At 41.0% G+C, this 22,500-nt stretch overlaps 1 protein-coding gene and 1 long non-coding RNA gene across 2 annotated transcripts in view; both read right to left on the bottom strand.

The window, feature by feature from the left end:
- The window catches only part of LOC144588586 (uncharacterized), a 404,395-nt gene that overhangs the window by 187,630 nt on the left and 194,265 nt on the right, over nucleotides 1-22,500 (bottom strand). The gene's annotated exons all lie outside the window — the stretch shown is intronic.
- The window catches only part of FER1L6 (fer-1 like family member 6), a 118,653-nt gene that overhangs the window by 72,562 nt on the left and 23,591 nt on the right, over nucleotides 1-22,500 (bottom strand). The window contains exons 2-10 of the mRNA XM_072999299.2: nucleotides 16,242-16,324; nucleotides 13,110-13,239; nucleotides 11,569-11,623; nucleotides 11,324-11,455; nucleotides 9,795-9,857; nucleotides 7,391-7,469; nucleotides 6,079-6,235; nucleotides 3,587-3,773; nucleotides 859-1,051 (exon numbers count right to left, since the gene is read on the bottom strand). Of these exons, the coding sequence (XP_072855400.2) occupies nucleotides 859-1,051; nucleotides 3,587-3,773; nucleotides 6,079-6,235; nucleotides 7,391-7,469; nucleotides 9,795-9,857; nucleotides 11,324-11,455; nucleotides 11,569-11,623; nucleotides 13,110-13,239; nucleotides 16,242-16,324 (1,079 nt within the window). The remainder of the gene's footprint in view (nucleotides 1-858; nucleotides 1,052-3,586; nucleotides 3,774-6,078; nucleotides 6,236-7,390; nucleotides 7,470-9,794; nucleotides 9,858-11,323; nucleotides 11,456-11,568; nucleotides 11,624-13,109; nucleotides 13,240-16,241; nucleotides 16,325-22,500) is intronic.

The raw sequence follows: 22,500 nt of genomic DNA, 5'->3' as shown, positions 1-22,500 counted from the left end.
GTGAACTGTACCATTAAACCAGATACACCAAGAAGAACAAATGATCCATCTCTAATGGCCCTGGCTTTTGCATTAAAAATCTAAATGGAGCATGTTTGGTGTGGACAGAACATTTATGCCTTACACTTCTTGCATTCAGAACTACATGGCAGTGTTTGACTCCTTAGGACTGATTCTTAATGCTGAATGCATTCAGAGAAACTTCATCCAGACAAAAAAAAGAAAGAGAAAATGATCTGTGAATAGCGGATAGAAGTTTGTGCAGTGGATGCCCCAACCAGTCACATGAAAAGGGAAAACTTTCCTGTCATGTGGCAAGAAAATAATCGCTTTCTGTGGGACATCAAAGACCAAACTACGCAGCACTCCTTCTAGACCTGCGGACTATTGAAGTCTGCTTCCCGTGTCCTGAACCATACAGATACGTCCCTCTCCTCTCTCCCCCCTTTTTAAACAGTCCTTGCGGTAACCATTCTCATTCTTTTTTCTCATACAGATAAGAGATGCTGAAACTACCAACTCCAGAACTGATCATATCTTTAAGTTTAGGAGGATTACATGCAAGTTCAGCTGGAACACGGATGACACCAAAGAGGAGTTAGAGAAACTGTAGTTGGATGAGGGTGGGAAGAAAACAGAGCTTGCCAACGTTACTTGTTTGGGATTATGACTCTCCAAGCCCCATTGTAACAATTCTGTGAATCATAGTCCAAAACAAAACAACTTACAACTACCACCACCACTACACTAATTAACTTTGCCAACCTCTGGAAGAGAAGATGGGCACTTGAAATATGCCTTTGTCAGCATACACATTTCTTTTAAAAAAAATCAGCCAACACATAAATATATATCTACCTTTATCTCCATCCTGCTCATTTGATATCTTCTTCATGTCTATGAAGTGAGTGCCTAAGGCCACATCATTCATGCTGCCTTCATCCCACACCTGGATTTTCACTCTTCGGCACAAGGGAGGAAACATTTCTTTAAAAATAACCTGTTCGTGCCACACAGGATCGGCACAGTTCTTCTGCACTGTTGTTCGGCCCTTAAAGGGAAAACCAAAGGCCAGGCTGAGACTTGTCTACGTATTCACCAACCCTCCTCCTAGAATAGTTTCTCATTTCTTATAACTCTCTGCTGGAGTCTTTATAATACAATAATAATCTTAGAACTACAGATCATCAAGTCCAGCCCCTCTCAAGGAGGCACAGTGGGGAATTGAACTCCAACCTCTGCAGTCAGAGACCTAAGCCACTGAGCTATCCAGCAGTTCTACTTTGATATAGAACAGGGTGTGAGGGAGGTGTGTGTCTCTGACTGGCCCAAAGTTACCCTGTTTCCCCAAAAACAAGACCTAGCCTGAAAATAAGCCCTAGTAGGATTTTTCAGGATGCTCGTAATATAAGCCCTACCCCCAAAATTAAGTCCCAGTTAAGTGAGACCACGCCTCCCACTATTGTGCAGTAACCAGAATAAGTTGACATGAGTGTATTTGAGTAAGTGTAGATGGTTGTACATGGAAAAAAAACATCCCCTGAAAATAAGACCTAATGCGTTTTTTTGGAGCAAAAATTAGTATAAGACCCTGTCTTATATTCAAGGAAACACGGTAGTTGGTTTCCTTTTTCTGCGGGAACTTGAACCTATATCTCTGAAGTCTTAGCCCAACACTCTCAGCTAAATCTAATTGTTAGTTCCAGCTAGACTAGCTCCAGGGAAGTAATGGGACTTGTTAAATCGATACTTACACAAGGAAGTTAATTGTTTTAAAACGCGTCATAGGGCAGTGAATATTCACTGCATCATTTTAGACCTAAAAGACTAATGGAAAAGAACTGTGTGTTTTGACAGCAGGCGAATTGACAGCACACTGCGCTGCACTGTTCTAATACACATTCACTTTCCTAATATACATTTGCTTTCCGTGAATTGTTTATATCTTTAAAGTGATGCCACACAGCGATCTCACCAAATTGTAAAGCTATGTGACCAAACTGAAGCCACTGAGTGAAAATGACAGCAGGCAAATTGACAGCACACTGTGTTGCACTGTTCTAGTACACATTCAGTTCCCTAATAATCTCTGCCCTCATAAAGACTTAAAAGACACATTCACTTCCTCCACCCTTCAGCAGACCTGAGGAAGTGATCAATGTGCCTGTATGGTGAAGTGACTCTCCTCTTAAGCAAATTGACAGTAGGGTACCACAGACCAAATAGAATCACTTGAGGTCCATATGCCATTTGGACCCTTTTTGGATGGATCCAAAGGGCATACTGGGCTTCTTATTTAGTGACCCTATTTAGCCTGCTCCGAATGCCACATAGAGACAACCCCTATGTCTGGAAATGAAGCAAATGTCGATATGTAGCAAGGAATCTGAACTAGTGCGAGAGAGGGTACCAGGTAGCTGAATAGCCTATGTTCCCCCTTCTTCTCTTTTCTATCTCTTGCATTCATTTCGTTCTCCTTCTCTAGTGGTTACATTTTGTTCTTTCCTCTTCTTGGCTAGAAAGAGGCAGACTCACACAGACTCTCCATATTTATTGAGCAGACATGCGATCACAGGACCTAACTTCAGATGGATCTGTAACCATGCTTGGGGCCCTTTCCTGTGCAATATCTCCATGGAAGGAATCAACCTGAATTTGTATTTTCATTCAGTTACATGTTTCTGGAATAACTGCTTTCTCCAAAGCCACCAGGTCAACGCTAAACTGCCAAACTCTACTAGCGTAAATTCAGAATATTCATCCAGCTACACCACTACCAACTTCACTGTGGATGGTAAGAAGCCCAAATCTTAAGTGCACCCCTCCTTTTGCCTACTCCATTGAGTTACCTCTCCCAAGTTATTCCCACCTCCCTTAGGAGAGAAGAATGGGATAGCTGACAAGAGAGGTAAACAGAACTGAGGTGGAGGAACTTCTTTTAAGGACTTGGGACTTTGCAGTGGTAAAGTAACTCAAAGTACTTTGTACACATTTTTAATAAAAAGTTGGGATCAAGCCCATTGTAGCTGAATTGCCTTGCCCTCCCAGTGAGTAGATCATCTGGGCAAAAGCCTATTTGAAGCACAGTTATTTAAGTTATCTAATTAGCAGTTCCTCTAATATCTGAACATTTCTATGAGCTGGTCTTCTAAAGAGCAAAACAGCTTAATTAAAATTAAATCTGGCTCGAGTTGTCTCTGTCTGGTTGTTAATATTTTAGCTATTTAAGTAATGAGTACATGTTGTGAAAGATGTGTGTAGTCATACACAGATTTTCAGTAATGTTTTGTCATTAAAAAAAAACCTGAATCAATTTATTAATAGCTGTCCTAATTTTAAAAATAGTACTGACTCTTAACAAACAGAGAAGGATCCAGAAATGTATAGAGAGAGCTAGAAAATGCTGAGTACAGGTTACAGAGAGACCTGTGTTCTAGAAAAGTACAGTGGTGATGGTTTGATGAAGAATATTTGTTCATTGTTGTCTCACTCAACACAGTAAACCTGAATCTCTTTCAGCATCAATAGTCTGAACAAATTGAGAGCCAATGGACAGGAAAGAATATTTATTGAGGTGTCTATTTACCATTTGACCTGCAAAGGTGACCACCACATATGGATCCACAAGGTCCTTGCTGTCACCCATGAATGCTTTTGTGACATTGGCCATGATGCTTGAGTTCATTTTGGGAAGCCCCTCAGCTTTGTAGATCCTCACGTAGAATCTGGCCCAAGGCCTTTCTGAGGGGAATCCTTTGGGAATCAACAGGTTCCTGTGGGGGGGGGGGGAGGGAAACAAAACAAACCAAAAGCTGTAGTTTGAAGAAAACTTAGAGAAGTGATTTCAAGCCAGTGTTTACTCAGGCCACGGAACCAAGTACAGAAGATGCCTTTCACTCATTTAGCAATTGCGTGCTTTGATGTTTTAAAACAGTCAATAACAAATTTATAAGAGCCTCAGACTGGCACCATGGGGGTTGTGAAAGAGGGGTTTTAACTACAGATGGGCATAAACTGAACTACAAACCAAAAAAGCCCCAAAACTGGGATGGTTCGTGGTTCGGTTTGTGCATTCTTTTTTGCTGAAACAAAATGAAGCACCAAACCTCTTCCATCCAGCACTTAGTTTCGGCAAAACAGAAGGCCCTGCCCCCTTCCTGCTGCTCTGTCACCTCTCTACCTGGTCTCCTCCTCTTCCTTCTTCACTGCTATCTTCAGAAATAGCAATCCAGATTCCCTTCTGGGGGCTGGGCCTGCTGTCTCTGGGTAGGCACCAGCCTATCAGCACAGGCGCAGAGGTGGCGCAGTGCAGTGGTACAACTGGAAAAGGTTCGACCCCCTGACCAGGCATGAACCAAAATCTGAACTGATTCACGGTTTGATTTTCTGGTTGGCTCATGGTGGTTCGTGGATTTTGGCCCACTACAAATGACAAACCACAGTTTTTCAGGATTGTGCCCCTTGTTAGTTTTAACCTTTTGACTGTGATCCTGAAGGAAAGCACTCCGACCTGTTATTTACTTAGTAAAATAATTTCTGAAAATGTTGATTGCATAGATAGTAGCATCTGGTCCAATATATCCCTATGTAGTCTAGACCAGGGAATATAAAATTGTGTTTTCTCCCACTCTTTCTCCTTTTTGCCCATATTAAAGTCTTTCCACTTATAAGAAGCAGCCTACACATCAGTGTTCAAGGTCCCTTTGATGCGGCTGGGAACTGTGGAAAACATACCAACAACACTAGCTAAGAGTGGGTGTTAATGGGGTGGCCATGCTTTAAAAGCACCACCTCACGCTTCGAACGTTCTCCTCCTCCAGAGTTTCTCATCCAGAAATGGTCTCACTGCCTAAAGATCCAAAGAAACACAGCTTTTCCTTCAGCCAGAAGAGCTGTAAAAGCTGCCATTTTGGCACAGTGGGCAAGCGGCACCAACTTATGGCCACTGCGCTATGAGGCATGGGTGATAAACATCCATGGGGAGAAAAAGAGGAGGAGAATGTGGTGTCACCCCAAAAGAAAGATAACATTTTTGCCTTCAAAAAAAGGGAGAGCAAATCTGTTCAGGATGCTGTTTACAGTGGACCCTCTACTTAAGGAAGTAATCTGTATTGGAATGGTGGCTGCAAGTCGAAAAGTCTGTAAGTCGAATCTCCATTGACCTACAATGCATTGAAAACCGATTAATCCCATAACTGGCAGTTTTTATTCTATTTTTGTTCCATTTTGGTTTTTTTCTGGTCTGTAAGTCGATTCTCTGGCTGCAAGTCGAATCTAAATTTTGCAGCCAGAGAAGTCTGTAAGTCGAGCCGTCTGTAAGTCGAGCCGTCTGTAAGTCGAGGGTCCACTGTATTTTCTCAACACACATCAGCAGATTCACCCTCTAAATTTGGTGCTGTGGGGCAAAGCGCCCTCGGGATTTAGGTGCTGTGGGGCAAAGTTCCAGTTGGTCTACCCTAGTTACAACCCCATCAGCTGCTGCCTTGGTTGTGGCCAGTTTATATTTGCCCTATAGATTGGCCCAGTATGACACAGAATGGTAGAAGCCCATTTTGTGAAGTGTACAATTAAAATGCCACTCTTGTTGTTGTCGTTGTTTAATTGTTTAGTCGTGTCTGACTCTTTGTGACCCTATGGACCAGAGCACGCTAGGCCCTCCTGTCTTCCACTGCCTCCCAGAGTTGTGTCAAATTCATGTTGGTCGCTTCGATGACACTATCCAACCATCTCACCCCCTTCTCCTCTTGCCTTCACACTTTCCTAACATTAGGGTCTTTTCCAGGACTCTTCTCTTCTCATAAGATGGCCAAAGTATTGGAGCCTCAGCTTCAGGATTATTTTTTATTTTTATTTTCTTTATTTGATTTAAACCCCGCCCATCTGGTCTAAACGACCACTCTAGGTGGCTTCCAATATAGGATCTGTCCTTCCAGTGACCACTCAGGGTTAATTTCCTTTAGAACGGATAAGTTTGTTCTCCTTGCAAAGCGATCACTCTGTGGTTGTTCGCACCACAGCTGCACTGTCTATACATGGACTCGGAATGCCAGGCAGAAACTAATTAAGTCATGAGGGTACTTCTCTATCTGCTCTTCCGCATCGCTTGTTTTCTGAACGGCCTGTATGGTGTCTCCTTTCCCAGCAACGGTGATATCACACTTCAGATATCCCTTAGCTCCTGTCCTGATGTCAGCAGGGTCAGTAAGAAGGGCCCACTTGTCACAAAACTGATGACCTGGAAAAACATACAAGCATGAGCAGTACACTGGGGAAGTTTTAGAAACCTCTACCCTACAGGTGAAGCCTGTCAGCAAGTTACTAGCAATAACTATTCTTGCTAAAAGCGTGAATACACTAGAAATTGAGTTCAGAAGGTGGCTCCCTTTCTCATATTTTTCAAGGGTTAGAGGAAACAGACAGCACTGAGCTTAAGAAATTGAAATACCACATTTCCATTAAATGGATATTTACATTTTGAACACTTCAGAAACTTTTTTTTGAGATATATTTTCATTCCAGCCTCTGTATTATTTACAAGATACATGCAGCTGTTTTTGGTGGCACTTCTTTCACCTCCACGTTGTCTATTTCCCTATCTACCTCTGTCATGTTGGAAATAATTTGCTCATATGCCAGAATGTGGCATTAAATATTTCTAACCCCCCCCCCCCCACAGCAGCCACTGATGCAAAACTTCATTATAACTTTGTTGTGGATAATTCACACTATACATTCTCATGGAGAATGAGGAACACTAGACATATCGCTGTCATTTTCTGTGACAGCCACATGCATATTACAAAAGTGTAATTTTGATATTATTTAGCAGTGACTGCTTTTATTTTTTAGTGGCTCACTTTTCTGAAATAAACTTCACTAAAATAAAGCAAAGATGGATTCTAGATTAAAGCTTTCTCTCCAGCTTTGGCACTGGCCAGAATGGGGGATACATTCAACTGTGTCTTGAGTTTGGAAAAAGTTATGGCTTGGGACTACAGTCTCCGGGATCCCCAACAAACACAGCAACTGCCCATGCTGGCTAAGGGATTCTGGGAACTGTAGGCGCAAAAAGTAACTTTTCCAAAAAGAAAAGCAAGAGAAAGAAATACCCATGGGCCTAACTCACTGACCAGGCAAGAATCATAAGAGAACTGAAGTATTTAATTTACTGGATTATCTAACATGTGAAAGGTTGTGATCCAGACCTGCAATGAAGTCCTTATAGAAAGACTATTCAGCATAGGCAATGGCTGAGATAGGTCCCCCCACCCCCAAACGTGAAAACATTTGCCCGGTAATTCTGTGGCTCAGCCTTGTCAGGCAACTGGGGCAAAAACTCCTTGCTTAATAAAAGAGAGACCAGATTTTTTAAAAATACACCATATCTTACCTGGTTCATTGTATACTGTCCCCAAATCTACTTTGAAGGAACCAATCAACACGCTACCTATCAGCTTGTTATGCATGACCTGCAAAAGAAAGATTTATTAAAGGTTTCATTTTCTTTCTCAAAGATTAAGCACCACATGTATAGATTACGTAGGAGATCCCTAGATGTCTTGGGGGATGTTGTGCCCATCCCTGGACATCAAAGGGTGGCACCTACTCCCACCAAACTGCCCCCCCCCCCGATTTCCCATATAAAAATAGAGTTGTTTGTTTTAACAGGAAACTTTCTGTACTCTAGAAGACAATGTTATATTTTTTAAAAATAGGGACACCCTAGTCTCAGGAATGTTGACCCTCCTCAATACATGGCAAAATTGCCCACTACACCTCACAGAGGGCACAAGAGAACTTTCTGAGCCCCTCTTTTTTCCACCAAAAAAGCAAGGATGCTGGGGCTGCATGTTATGTACTAAATCAATATAAAATGCTAGATTTTTTTTAAAAAAAAAATTAAAGAATCTTTGAACTGCAGAACTGGAAAGGACCCTAGGAATCATCAAGTTCAGTTCCTTTCAAGGAGACACAGTGGGGAGTAGAACTCCCAACCTCTACCTAAGCCACGGAGCTATCCTGAAGCTATTTTTCAAAACTACCATTTGCCACGGCCACACTAGCTGGGGGATTCTGAGAAATGGAATCCGCAAAGTCAACTTTTTCAACCTCGGCAGAAACTCAAAATTTATTTATTTATTTATTGTATTTATATCCCGCCCATCTGGTCAATTGACCACTCTGGGCGGCTAACAACACTTAAAAATAAAACAATTTAAATATAACAAACATAGGCAACATCAGTAATAAATTGTTCAAAATGGAAAGAAAAAAGAGAAAAGAAATCAAATAGTGGCTGGAGGGAAGGCCTGCTTAAACAGCCAGGTTTTCAACTGGCTTTTGAAAATGCCCAGCAAAGGGGCCATATGGATCTCAGGAGGGAGTTTATTCCAAAGGCGAGGAGCCACTGCTGAGAAGGCCCGGTTTCTTGTTTTTTCCTTCCGGGCCTCCCTTGGCATTAGGTTCCTCAACCTCACCTCCTGGCTAGATCGAGTGATATGGGTAAATTTTGGTGGGAGTAGGCGTTCCGCCAAATATTGAGGTCCTAAACCGTTTAGGGTCTTGTACGTAAGCATTAAAACTTTGAAATAAATGTGGAACCGAACGGGCAGCCAGTGCAGAGCGGCCAGAGTGGGAGAGATATGTTGGTATTTTCTCACCCCACTAAGGAGTCTGGCCGCCGCATTCTGCACCATTCGAAGCTTCTGCATCAGCCTCAAAGGTAGCCCCACGTAGAGCGCATTACAGTGGTCTAATCTCGAGATTACAAGGACATGTACCAAAGCGCATGTACCAAAGCGCATGTACACATACCAGTGCCAATTCTTTGTCACAGTCTACTAGTCTAAGAAATTAAAACTAGGATAAGGCTTGCACCTTCCAGCAACAATGACAAAGTTGTCGGGGGCTCCACTAGGGCACCAAGGGACGAACAACATAACAACCTTTCATTATTCCTTCGTGCTCATATTTGATTTATATTTCATACTGAACAAGACAGATACAGATTTCTGCCCCAAACAATGCAATTTGTTCCCAGCGAGCATCTAGTGGTCACATTCTTTCCGTTTTTTATTCTGCAGACATATTTTATTCCAAAAGCAATGCTGGAAGGCAAACTAAAATAAATCTGATTATTACGGCTGCAATGAAAATTATGGATGCAGTCGGTTAATATGTCCCTCTAAAGCTTCACTTGCAACACCTTGCAGCTCCAGCAAAGCAATCCAGAGTTTAGATCCTCAATTAAAGCAAACCTAAGAATAGCAGAGATTTCCCGGGAAGATGTGGTTTCTAAATGATGGCTGAGAATTTGTGTCCTACCTCCACTAGCTCGACATCTGGGATTTACAGTGTGACCTCAAATGCTGATTTAAAAAAGGAGCAATGCAAAAGGTAGGTGTTAAATAATGTAAAATAGACTAGAAGTTAGAAAAGCTATTTTTGGACTGCAAATTCTAGAATCTCATTGCTTGCCATTTGGGCCTAGAAACTTTAGTACCAAAAAAAGAGTAACTTTTCCAAGCTCTACAGCAGATTTGGTTCTTCCAAAAGGATAACTGTCAATCGTCTCCTTCTCAGCAATGAAACAGCATTGTTTAAAAGTGTGTAAGTTACTAGTGTAAAATGATCTCATCTGGGTTTTTTTTTCTGCCTACACACAAGGCTTCTCTCTCCTAAATAAGAAACAAAAGATTTCCTTGTCTCCTTTCATTATGGATCATTGTTTTCCATGCCTGCTGCTTTAGAATGACAATTTAATTTCGGGGCCCCAAGGAGGTAAATGTACTCACAGAGATTTTGATAATTTTGTCAAACAGATGCACTTGAGGCCCAATGAAGTCGAACACAAAATACTGAGGAAAGAAAACAACAAAAGGAAACTACATTAGTGTATTCAAAATACCGAAAACAAAAATAATAACAAGAAGCAGAGCAGCTATAGATGTTAATCTCAACCCAAAATACTTTCCACCACAGGGCAAACAGCAATTGTGGAGTTGGGACTGAGAAACTAACATAAAGGAAAACATTAACTCTTCCAACACTGTTCTTATTCAATTCTGGCTTCCATTTTTTAAAAAGAGCAATCCTCTTGATTAAAAAAAAATGCTTTAAAAATATATTTTCATAAATTTGTTTACAAACAAAAACCCCACACACACAATAGTTCACCCCTCACCCCAGGGACCATCCATTAATAAAATACATATATATATTTTACAACTTTTCTTTCATCTTTTAAAAGACCCTTCATCCCTTCCAGAAATACATATATTCTTAACCGGGTGTTTGCCCTTTTCCTTTATCCAATATTGCATTTATAAAGTCACCCTATAGCTCATTAAATTTATTAATCTTTACCACTCCTTTTTTTAAACTTCATTTCCAATGTCAGTTTATCATTAATCACAATATTCTAGATTTCATTATACCATTCATGTGGTTGAAAAATCCATTTCTTCTTCCAGTTTTTTGCTATAAGTACTTGAGCAATCAAATTTATAATCATCTCTTTCTTAGAGTTATTTACATTATGATTACCTATTAACAATAATAATGCTGTTCTTGGTGATGCTTCTGTGTTGACTTCCAATATTTCTCTAATTTTTTAAAAAGCTTGTCTCCAAATGTTTTGTATTATTTTACATAATAAACTTCTTGCACCTCACTCTTTCCTTTGTTTAACAGGAGTTTCTTCTCTCCAAGCAATCCTGGGAACTGTAGTTTTGTGAGAACATTATGGATCTCAAATAGAGTTCCCATTGCACTCAAGCAAAACTACAGACCCCAGAAACCTTTGCAAAACAACATGGAAGTTAAGGTAAGGTAAAGATTCCCCATGGCATTTAGTCCAGCCGTGTCCGACTCTAGGGTGCGGTGCTCATCCCCGTTTCCAAGCCATAGAGCCAGCGTTTGTCTGTAGATAGTTTCCGCGGTCATGTAGCCAGTGCGACTAGACTTGGAACGCTGTTACCTTCCCACTGAGGTGTTACCTATTTATCTACTCGCATTTACATGCTTTCAAACTGCTAGGTTGGCAGGAGCTGAGAGAAGCGACGGGAGCTCGCTCTGTTGCGTGGATTCGATCTTATGACTGCTGGTCTTCTGACCCTGCAGCACAGAGGCTTCTGTGGTTTAACCCACAGCGCCATATAGTGCTAAAAGCAGTACAGTATAAATTTTTTTGTATGGCCTGAAATAAGTAAATAATAAGTATTTACTTATTTCAGGAAAACAACAGTAAACAAAATGAGGCTTCAGATTTGGTTGGCTCACCAAACTTTTGCACTAACAACGTACATTAGCATGCTTGGCTTACTTCATTGTAAAATGGTGCATTGGTTCCTTCTTTGACCGTTGTCTGCTTCTTTTCATCTCCAATCTCTATAACCACCACAGGATCTATGTTTTCTCCCACAAGCTGCCGCGCTTCGATGATTGTTATGGCAATCTGTGAGGACAAAACACAGTGGTTGGGATGTAACTTCCTGTTAGAGCCGAGAGAATTAGAGAAAGAAGTTTGGGTCATTCCTTAGAAAAATTGGCTACCATTTTGTACTTTACCTGATAACTCTGTGATTTCACCTCCCCTTCATGGATCTTGGACTCCAGCTTTGCTCTGTTTCCATTTCAGAACACAAGGACAAGATATATCAGCCTTTCCAGTGTTACATATTTTCACCTTCAACAGCTATACTGTGATCAAGCCATTACAGATACCAAAATCTCTTACAGTTGAAGGCTGTCCAGGGATGTTAATCAGTGACAACGCATGACCAGAAATGACAAGCATTTTGACATGGCCCAAAAGTATTTGATATATTTCATGTTCATAAAAAAGGATCAAACAAAGTTAAGGAGGCTGAAATCCCAGTAACGAAATAGCAAGTAATTTGGCCCCAGTTTCTATCATATCTCAAAGGGAAAGAGTGAGTTCTCTCAGAAGTTTTTTAGGAGGATAAAGGACTGCAATATGTTTCTAGGTTCTGTCTGTCTGTCTGTCTGTCTGTCTGTCTGTCTGTCTGTCTGTCTGTCTGTCTGTCTGTCTGTCTGTATGTCTGTATGTATGTATGTATGTATGTATGTATGTATGTATGTACGTATGTGATGTTTACTCTTCTACTCCGACTTTAGTTTTTAAAAGCAGGTTGTTACTAAAAAGTTACTTTTTAGTTCAGTTAAATTTTTTAATACACTTAGAAATATAGCATGGACAAAATCCTCAAAACTGCCCGCCTTAAAAATAATGTTTTAGGATTAAGGGAAAAAATCTAGATCTATTTCATAGCTGAAGCTGCAAAGGGAGTACATGCATATGCCTGAAACAGACAGGAGTAGACCGTAAAGTTAGAAATGCTTCTAGATAGCAAGGAGAGGTCTAAAATTCATAGAATTCAGAATGCCAACCATAGAATTATGGTTGGCAATCTGTACTTAGAAATGGTGAGGAAATGCTCAGAAAAATAATTATTTCACCTGTCATTGTGTTACTTTTCAGAAAAGTAGTGACATGGTTAGCATACAGGAAACATTGTAATGTGTTATTTCTAATTTCTAGTCAGGAAGTGGACCAAGAAGAGAATGTGAGATTACTTTGGAGCAAACTAAAGAAAGGTTTGGGAGAACATCTAGGTCTTAAGTTGCCTCCTGAAACCCAGGAGTAATTGGGCTAGCCACACCTGTTGCTTCAGTTATGAAGTAGATCTAGAATGTAGACTGGATTTCCACTGAAATCAGCAGTTGCCTTTCTATTGATACCAGGGAAAGCTAAATCAAGAGGGTTGATCTCTTTTCCCCCTAAAAACACCTACAACAATCTTTGGCAATTATTATGCATCTTCCATGCCAGGTTTCTTGGCAGGGCCTGTACTCGCATGGCTCATTTCATCACTGTCTCCCACCCTAGACTTCCATCTGGTGTCTGTTCATATTTTGGTGACAGTATTTTCCTGACAAATATTACGGATTATGGATAAGTACAGCAACCTAGCGATAAACTCCCTCGAGTACATTGGCTGTCTGACATGGCATGTATCAGCCACGGCAGTGCCTCTTCAGCAAGGAGACAGGCTAAGCGGTCATTCTGTGATCCAGCAGCACAATACCTCTTCTTCAGAGGCCCAGAAGCACCAAAGCTACTGGTGGAAGCAGCGGCATCATACATGGTTTCTCCTTCTTCTCCATCTTGGCCAGTAAACATCTCTTGGTGCAAGCTGTCGGTTTCTTCATGGTCATCTTATGCAGAGATGAAAAACAGGTGGACAGACAGAGAGATAGAAAGAATACTGTAAACATAACTTCCGCAGCAGATATGAGGGACCCTTTTTTGGTCCTAGGCCATGTTTGTTTGTTTGCTTGCTTGTTTATTTATTTATTTGTTTGTTTGTTTGTTTGTTTTATATCCCGCCTATCTAGTCGATAGACCACTCTAGGCGGCTTACAGCCCTCTGGAAGACACCTGCCCATTAAAAATAAAAAGGTCCAAAGTGGAACGTGGACACTGCAAGAATAAGTGAGTGGGCCTACACACATAGTCCCACTCACATAACTTTACGCTTATGTACATTTATACTGCAGTGTTTGCAGAATTATGTCTACACATTTGTCCACATACACACACACACACACACATTCCCATTCTGTCTCTCTGTCGCTCTTATGCATACATGAGCAAACTCACACAAAACCACAGAAGAAGAAGAAAAAACTTCCACAGAAGTCAATGGAAGCCTTTTTTCCCCAAGACTAATTGGACTGTGGGACATCAGTGTGGGAGATCAGCATATGCAAAAAGAGGAGGTTCAACTCTCCTTCTCATCTATGAATCTTCCAAATTGCCCCAACTCTGCTACTAATCAGCTTGAAGGCAGGCTTCCATTAGAACCAATGGAGGGCTTTGCTTAAATCTAAGGCAGTATATAGGAGGCAGTATAGGAAATGGCACAAGCACACACATAGTGCCAGTTGTTAAAAATTCAGTTTGACTTTCTGGAAGCTAAGCCATGGCAACTGGACTTCTTTAATATTAGGTTGAAACGTTTCGCTACTCATCCAAGTAACTTCTTCAGTCTGAGGCTTGTTAGATGGACAAAGGATGGGGGGGGTGAGCGAAAATCCCACCTCTGAAGTCCTTCTTCATGGTCGCAGAGGCCATACATGTGTGTATAGAAAATACCTCACTCAATGGGGGTGGAGGCCTTAGATACAATCCGTCTCCTATTTATCATGTTGCCCTTTCATCTGTTCCCAGAAAGATCAGAACCACACCCACTAGAAAAACTACTGTTAACAACTGTGTAATGACAATCAGTGGAGAAGGACTACAGAAGTGGGATTTTCACTCAACCCCCCCCCCATCTTTTGTCCATCTAATGTTCATATTCAGACTAGGGGGGAGTGAATCCAACATGGAGGATATATCAGGGGTCTCCTACTAACTCTCCTCAGACTGAAGAAGCTATTTGGATGAGCAGCAAAAAGTTTCAACCTAATAAGAAAGAATTCCAGTTGCCGTGACTCAACTGCCACATAACCTCACCTGAATGACTGAGAATCTTCACAGATATATTTAGTTTGACTTCTCTTTCTGGTGTACTTATCGAATTGTTTTCTGTAAACATGTGAGGGGGAGTGTCTGGCTTCCCCCCCCCCCCCGTCTCCTACCAAATCTATTCTAAGGGCCAGAGCATGCTATTCCTGGAGATGTGAAGACAGGATGGATGGCCCACCAGGGATAACAAGAGCATTCTCCTCATACTGCCATGTCTGTGAAGGCAGAAACCGCCACTAACATATTCAAATCAAACAAGTTGTCAATTGAGTTGGACATTTCTTCTTCTTCTTCTTCTTCTTCTTCTTCTTCTTCTTCTTCTTCTTCTTCTTCTTCTTCTTCTTCTTCTTCTTCTAACTGTGCACCTTCAACTCAGATCTGACTTATAGGTCAAATTTTCTAAAGATAAAGTACTCAGAATTGTTACAAGGCATTTATGGGAGCATTTTGGGACTCTGTGGCTTGCCCACAGACTGGTCCCTCTTCCATGAAGCAGACAAGAGAATCGAACTCCTGACCCTTGCAGCCAGGTAATGCAGTCTAATAAGCATTTAACTTAACTTGGGGGTTTTGCATCAATGGTTCTCCAGCAATTGTATGTGAAGCTGCAGGGAAAGGAAGCTGTTGCCTGGTGACAGGATCATTAATGGGCTACATAACAGAAACCCTATTTCTCCTCCCACTCCATGATCAACACTGCCCATCTTGATGAAGAGTTTTAAAGTAAAGAAAGGATAAGGGTAAGCAACTGAGATTATAATGGAGGGGAAAAGAGAAAGTAAGAAAATGTTTTTTTTTTGTCAGATGGGCTGAAAGACTGTTTAATTCAAAAGGAACCTGAACGATGGGATCTATGGTATAAATGGCAGCAGCTACCAGACAGTGTTGGAGTAACATAGAAAAAACTAAAATTAAATGATAAGATAAAAGCAGGAGGGTAATCAAACAGTGGAAAAGCAAAAAGTTGATTTGTATCTGTAATATGAATTAATTGGATGATGGTATATTTTATGTTCTCCTATCCCCCAAAACCTTTTGCCCTTTTCCCTATTTCCCCCTTATTTTCTGTACTTAAATATGAAAAATACTTAAAAATGAAAAAAAAAAAAAGAAAGAAAATGGGTTTTGATTGGGTGGAAAAGAAATTGGATTTTCAAAAATTTCTTGCAAATATTTCCTTCTCCCCAAAGTTCAAAACAGAAGCAAAGGAGAGAGGAGGAGTAAAATCATGGATAGGATTTTTAACCTTCCTCCTCCTAAAGTTTTCATCATGTAAAATCAAGGGCAAAGCTGAGCATCCTCAAGTATTTTTTTAGGTTATTAATGGTTAACCTCCTTTGTGACCATTTTTCACTGTTTAATCTCTGTGTGTCTCCCAAAACTGAACAAAAAGCCTCCACAGATAGGAAAAAATGTGCTCCATAAAAAGATGCTTTCCATGTTTTTATAAGTCAGCAGTAGTGTCAGAGAGCGGAGGAATCGTGCATGAGCACATTTCCCCTCCTCACGGCTTCATAACTCCTGAAGAAAAATTTGGAAGCCGCTAGTTAGGTTTCATGTTTCATGACGTCAAACATAACATGCTATCTCACTCACTTTATCACTGCCCTGTGACATTACAGATGCCATTAATCTCAAAATTACCTCTCATTCTCACCAGCGATAATATTGAAATAGCACGACTTACCCGCTGCGCCTTTGTTTGCAATGGTTAACCCTTTATCTGCTTTCTTCTTCTTCTTCAGCTTCATTCCAGCAAACAACCCTTTTCTGAAATGAAATGAAATGAAATGAGAGTGAAAGTGAATTACCAACTAAGGGCATAAGGAGGCCCTGTAGGAAAATGTTGTAATGTTGCCTGTTTCTGTTTAATGTTCCCAGAATTTTTGAATATGACTTTTTAAGATGATGACCATCACAATTACCCTGTGGCTGGGGATTCTGGGAGTCGCAGTAAAAATGACTCTCCAATTAGGTTGGCACTTTTGGGATATTTTATTCCCCACCACTCCCCTAGCCACCATCAAACAATCAGACAATATTTTGAATATTCAGGCTCAGTGAAGACACCCTTCCTTCCTTCCTTCCTTCCTTCCTTCCTTCCTTCCTTCCTTCCTTCCTTCCTTCCTTCCTTCCTTCCTTCCTTCCTTCCTTCCTTCCTTCCTTCCTTCCTTCCTTCCTTCCTTGTAGTCCCTCTGAGACTAAAGACACCATCCTCTCCAGTCAACAGTGCTGTCTTGGCTATATATGGTTCCACACTTGAAGAATGAGTTCATAGATAGTTTAGACAATTTGTCACCAACATGCGTTGTTTAGTTTACAACCGGAACTGAATTGTCTTTATAGATGCCCTTAAGCAGGATGGTGTGTAAGTTATGATTCTGCACAAGTGTAGGAAAAACCACCACTGAATGATGTCCTGGCTGTAGGATTCCACTTCCTAAGACCCTTAGCTATCCCTCTTTCAAATAATTTCTAGTACTTAGGATTCAAAAGATATCTGAAGCCAGATGAGTGGCTGAATAGATAACTGCATAGGCCTTGCTCCTCGTGGGCAACAAAAGCAGAACAAATCAAGAGGAATTGGGGAGATGAATGTAATTTGTAGAATTGCAAAAAAACTGTATTTTTTTGCCAGAAAATCTTGAATTAAATTTGTTTCCACCAATTTGTGAAATGGTTGAACACAGGAAAATAGAAGACTAGGCTTCCTAATTCAGTACTGTCAAGTTAGCAATTTGGGCAGCTTGTATGTGACTACACTGTATTAGCATCAAGTGCATATGCTCAGGTTACAGTGACTCTGATAAGACAGAGCTTTGTTACCAAAGGAGCTGTATCTAATTTCCTGTACTAACAGAATGCATGAATTAATTACACAGGAAGCCTGCCCAGCTGTATCTGGATTTAAAGGAATGAGAGTATTCACCAAAGCTATGATGTTGGAAGGGGCTCTGATAATCAAAACATGCCTGGCACATCCCACATTGTAGTTTTTTAAATTCCACATTAACGTTTGAAGAGACCATCATGTTGACTGCGCCATGAGCACCCAATGAGTTTGCAAGCAACACGCAACACAGAAAGCTCAACAATGTCTTATTTCTTATCAAGGTAGTCCATCTCACACAGCAACACAGCCTGTCACTAGTTCTCCAATCCTTGTGAGCATTGTTGCATTCACTGTGAGAATCAGAAGAGAAGCCATACTGGGGGATAGTATCTTGCACACCATTTATAAAATGTGGCGGCATGAAACCAATGCCTTTCCTCTAAATATGCATAGGCTGATTAATCAAAAGACACAAGTAACCCATCCAGTGCTACTATGTCTGCAAGTTCATACAAGAAGGCAATAGTCAATACGTTTTCAGAGAATGCACATTTTTCAGAAATAGAAAAAACTGATTTGGCAAACATGCAATATATCTCCAAAATTGATTTTTGAACATTCTGATCATCTCAAAGTGAGGAGAAAAAATCTCACATTATTTTGTTTGCCATTTGAGAAAGAAATAAGCCAGGGCTTCTATCTCTAACTGTACACTCGTACAAATCCGATTTTCACTCTCAGCTAGAACAGACCCCCCCAAAAAACAATTATGTGGTTCCCAGTGATTTTGCGGGTCTACCCTAGTTGAGACTTACAGCTAGTTTTAAGCCTCAGTGTTGTGTGATCACTAAGCACCTTCCATCCTGATTTAGCGATTTGGTTTCCTTCCCTTCTCTTGGGTTTCCAGAAATATTGTAGGTAGCATTAATACCTGATTTGGGGCTCACATACGTGGCCCTCTTTGTTTGGGCAGGGGCCTAGCTGTTCCAAATGAGAAAATGCCATTACGATGCAGATTGTTGCTCTAGTATATTGTGCTTTATATAGTTTTTATATCTCCAGTGCTCTAATCTCTGTAGCAATGCAGAAATGAAGGAATGTGGTTAAATAAAGGAACGAGCTCTTTCAAACTCTGCTAGCCTCCGATTGCTCACCATGTTGTATTTTACTTTTACCTTTCACTGGTGGAGCTTTACAGATTTTTATTTAACTGCTTGCAAGATATATATTAGCCATCTCCTGAGTCATCTCACTTAAGCCCAATAGCCGCAGATTGCTGCTTGATTGAATCTGGCACTTTTCCCAGCCATTCGATAACTGCTGCTGCTGGAGATTCAGTTTAAAAGCAAGCCGGAGGACAGGGGGGGGGGGGGGAACTCGATTGCACAAAAAAGCTGGGAGATGTGTCAGTCTTCCTAAAAACTGAATTAAATTCCCCCTTGTAGTGTAAAACCATATTGTGGTTTATCTTATGCCACATTGACATTCTTGGTCAGCTGCCTCAGAGGGTTACGACAAGCACACGACAGGCAAATTGTGACTCATGAGCCATCAAAGTCATGGCAAAAGGTAAATTCCTTGAGTCCTTTGTAATGCCTGAAAGTGGGCAGATCTGTCCCTCCCTTTTGGGAGTAGTAATCCACAAAAATGAAGGTGACTGAGTGTAGGTAGATCATCAAATCATGACATTCTTGTACTGAGCTTACCTCCCTTGAGAAGCAGGTAAGGTAAAGGTAAAGGTTCCCCTTGACATTTAGTCCAGTTGTGTCCGACTCTAGGGCTCGGTGCTCATCCCCGTCTCCAAACCATAGAGCCAGCATTTGTCCGTAGAGAGTTTCTGTGGTCACGTGGCCAGCGTGACTAGACACAGAACGCTGTTACTTTCACACTGGGGTGGTACCTATTTATCTACTTGAGTTTACATGCTTTCAAATGGCTAGGTTGGCAGAAGCTGGGACAAGTGACGGGAGCTCACTCCATTGCGTGGATTCGAACTGCTTGTCTTCTGACCTTGCAGCACAGAGGCTTCTGTGGTTTCACCTGCAGCGCCACCACAGTAACTCCCTCCCTCACCTCCATCGCAACCCAACCACACCTCGTCTTCATAGCAGTCATTGCTCTCACTCTTGATAAACTTGATTAACTTAAGTGACATCATCATCATCCCTGTGATTCTGTGACCCTTGGTTGGCTAGAAGCAATTTAGGAGAAAGAAGACCTAAACTTTTGCTACCTGCCATTAGCATCATCATCAATCAAAACAGGGCATATGTGTGTATTGCTATCGCTCATTGTATCTTACATACATTTATTTTCCACGTCCTGATTCTTAAGTAATCAGAACGGCATCATTAATACATTCCTCCTCTATTTCAACATAGAATTGGGGTTTTTCCCCCTAAAATGATGCAGGTTTAACCTAACCTAAAAAAAATCCCTCCTTAAAGTTTTCTGTGCCCTTAAATTACTTAAATTCTCCCTTATTGTTCTATGTGCTCCAATCTCCTCTCCTCCTCCCTCAACTTCTACTGAGCCACCTGTTTCTCTTCACTAAGTCTTCAAAAACCATCTTTTCAGTATTAAGGGAAATGTTTCAAGTCTCTGAACCATATAAACATAAACTAGATGTAAAACTGCTCAAGTGTAACTGGTTCATTCAAGGACCCCTGAAGTTCTGAGTTTTGTGAAGATGCTGAAATCATCTGAGTGTGCGTGCGGTTCCTTCCCTCACTCAGCTCCGATGTACAAAAAGATAATGGATCCATTGTGAAGCAAGATTGGCATCATGAGCACCTACAGAGTGCTTCTTCGCTTCTGTCCAGAGTTTGTCTAGATATTACGTGGGGATCTGTGTTCCTGCATGGATGGAGCATCCCGTCCCCCTTGCCTTTCTCTGATCCCTCTTCCTTAGCATCCTTCCAGGAGAGGAGAAATATTCTTTCCATTCCTGAACAATGCTGGCCAGTTAGTTACTTTACATGACATCCACATGTGGAGTTTTCACGCTCAGCTTGGAAAGTGTACTTTTGGGGCATTGTTTTGATGGGGGATTCTGGAACCTATAGTCCAAAGTAGTACCTTTTTGATTCTCGAGTTCAGAAGAGGAAGTATATCATTGAATACAAGTTGTTGGAGGGCAATCATGAAAAAAAAGAAGGGTAGTGGTATGCAGCTCTACTCAGGAGCATCTCAAAGGCTTCTGGTAGGACTTTTAATCTATTTTTACCAGGACTTTTATTCAACAACTGTGCTGCTTAGGTTCACCACAGTAGTAGGTTAGGACAGTCAAAGCAGAGAGCGAGCGAGCGAGCGAGAGAGAGAGAGAGAGAGAGAGGAAGCACAAAACAGGCAAAAGAGACCATAGAGTCAATTTTTTTTCATTTCCTTATCAAGCAAAATCCAAATAAAACAAAACAGAAAAGGTGAAAACACTTGGCACCTCAAAAAGCTAGCTATTATATTTTAATGTAAGCTTTCATGGACATATCCACTTCATTGAATATCTAGAAACAGGAAAAAAAAAGATTTGGATGAAATACCTTTTTCCTTGTTCGTGTTAAAAGCACCACAGTACATTTAATAAATGTAGCAGATTTATTTTCTTTGGGCTTGCAAAGACTCTGTCAGTGTGAAAAACCCACTTAAGTGACTTCTACATACCTCAGTTCTCCACATGACTGGAGGCTCAAATTTCCTGGGGTTCCATCCATTTTAAGGGGCAGGTTGTTCTTTCTTTCCACATTATAATCCTGGCATTTTAAGTTGTTTCTTTGAGATTCACAGAATAAAATGTGCTTTAATTTAATGTGGGAAGGACAAATGGTGGCCAAATAGTGGATGCACCTTGATGGTGTAGATGCTTTGAGGCTTTCAGTATAAGCTGCTACCACTCTCCATAGGTTATTGGATGTAATGCTTGATAGGTAATTGATTTCATCAAGAAGGTTGGTTTCAGGCATTCAGTAATGATTCTACAGCTTTCAGTGAGTACTACATCCACCTGTTTTGCATGGGCTGAAATATACCATGCCAGGCTGGTATATTTGCCTATAGAGTGCATAGGGCCAAGGTTGTCATTCTTAGAGTTTGTGGTTGTGTGTCAATTAAAAATAGACACAAAATCTGTACAAATTAATGACTTAGAAATGATAATTAAATGTAAGGACGTGTCACAGGAGATCAAAACCAAGATCATCCACACCATGGTATTACCAGTCACCATGTATGGAAGCCTGGAGGCAGGCAGTGCATCATGGCCTCTCCCAATTTAAAGAGACCCTTGTCCAGCAGGCCGAGGCAAAGAGGCAGTCCCGAAACCTGCACAATCAGGGAGCTGGACAGGGGACAGACTGTATTTGTCTTCAGTGTGGAAGGGATTGTCACTCTCGAATTGGCCTTCTCCGCCACACTAGACGCTGTTCCAAGTCCTCCATACAGAGCACGTTACCATAGTCTCTCGAGACTGAAGGATGCCTAATGTAATGTGAAACCTGGACCGATAAGAAAACTGACAGGACAAAAATAGATTTGTTTGAAATGTGAAGCTGAAGGAGAAATTTGCTGGAGTGCCAGAAAGATGAACAAATGGGTCCTTGATCAAATCAACAAACTGTACTATCTCTGGAGGCAAAACTGTTGAAACTGAGACTATCATACTTGTGGCACATCATGAGAAGACAGGATTCTATGGGGGAAAAACAATATTTCTGGAAAAGCTTGAAAGCAGCAGGAAAAGAGGAAGACCAAATATGAGATAGACTGCCTAAAAGGAACCACAGGCTTGAGTTTAGAAGAGTTCAGCAGGATTAGTAAGGACAGGAGATCTTGGAGATTGCTCATTCATAGCGTCACCATGTGTCAGAACAGCACATAAGAATAATTGAAATGTGCAGGGACAAACGTTGAATTATTGCTATAAGTTAAATATAAACATAATGCATCTCATTCCATAATATTTGCACATGCTAACTGAAATGTGCGGACAGAAATGTTCAAATAATGGCTATAATTTAAACAGAAACAGAAACAGAACACATCTCACTGGGAAGACTGTGATTTGGTCATGTAAGGATTAAACCACAGAAACCTCTGTGCTGCAAGGTCAGAAGACCAG

This window comes from Pogona vitticeps, chromosome 4 (genome assembly GCF_051106095.1).
Source record: "Pogona vitticeps strain Pit_001003342236 chromosome 4, PviZW2.1, whole genome shotgun sequence".
Lineage (NCBI taxonomy): Eukaryota > Metazoa > Chordata > Lepidosauria > Squamata > Agamidae > Pogona > Pogona vitticeps.
This window is presented reverse-complemented; position numbering and strand designations above follow the sequence as displayed.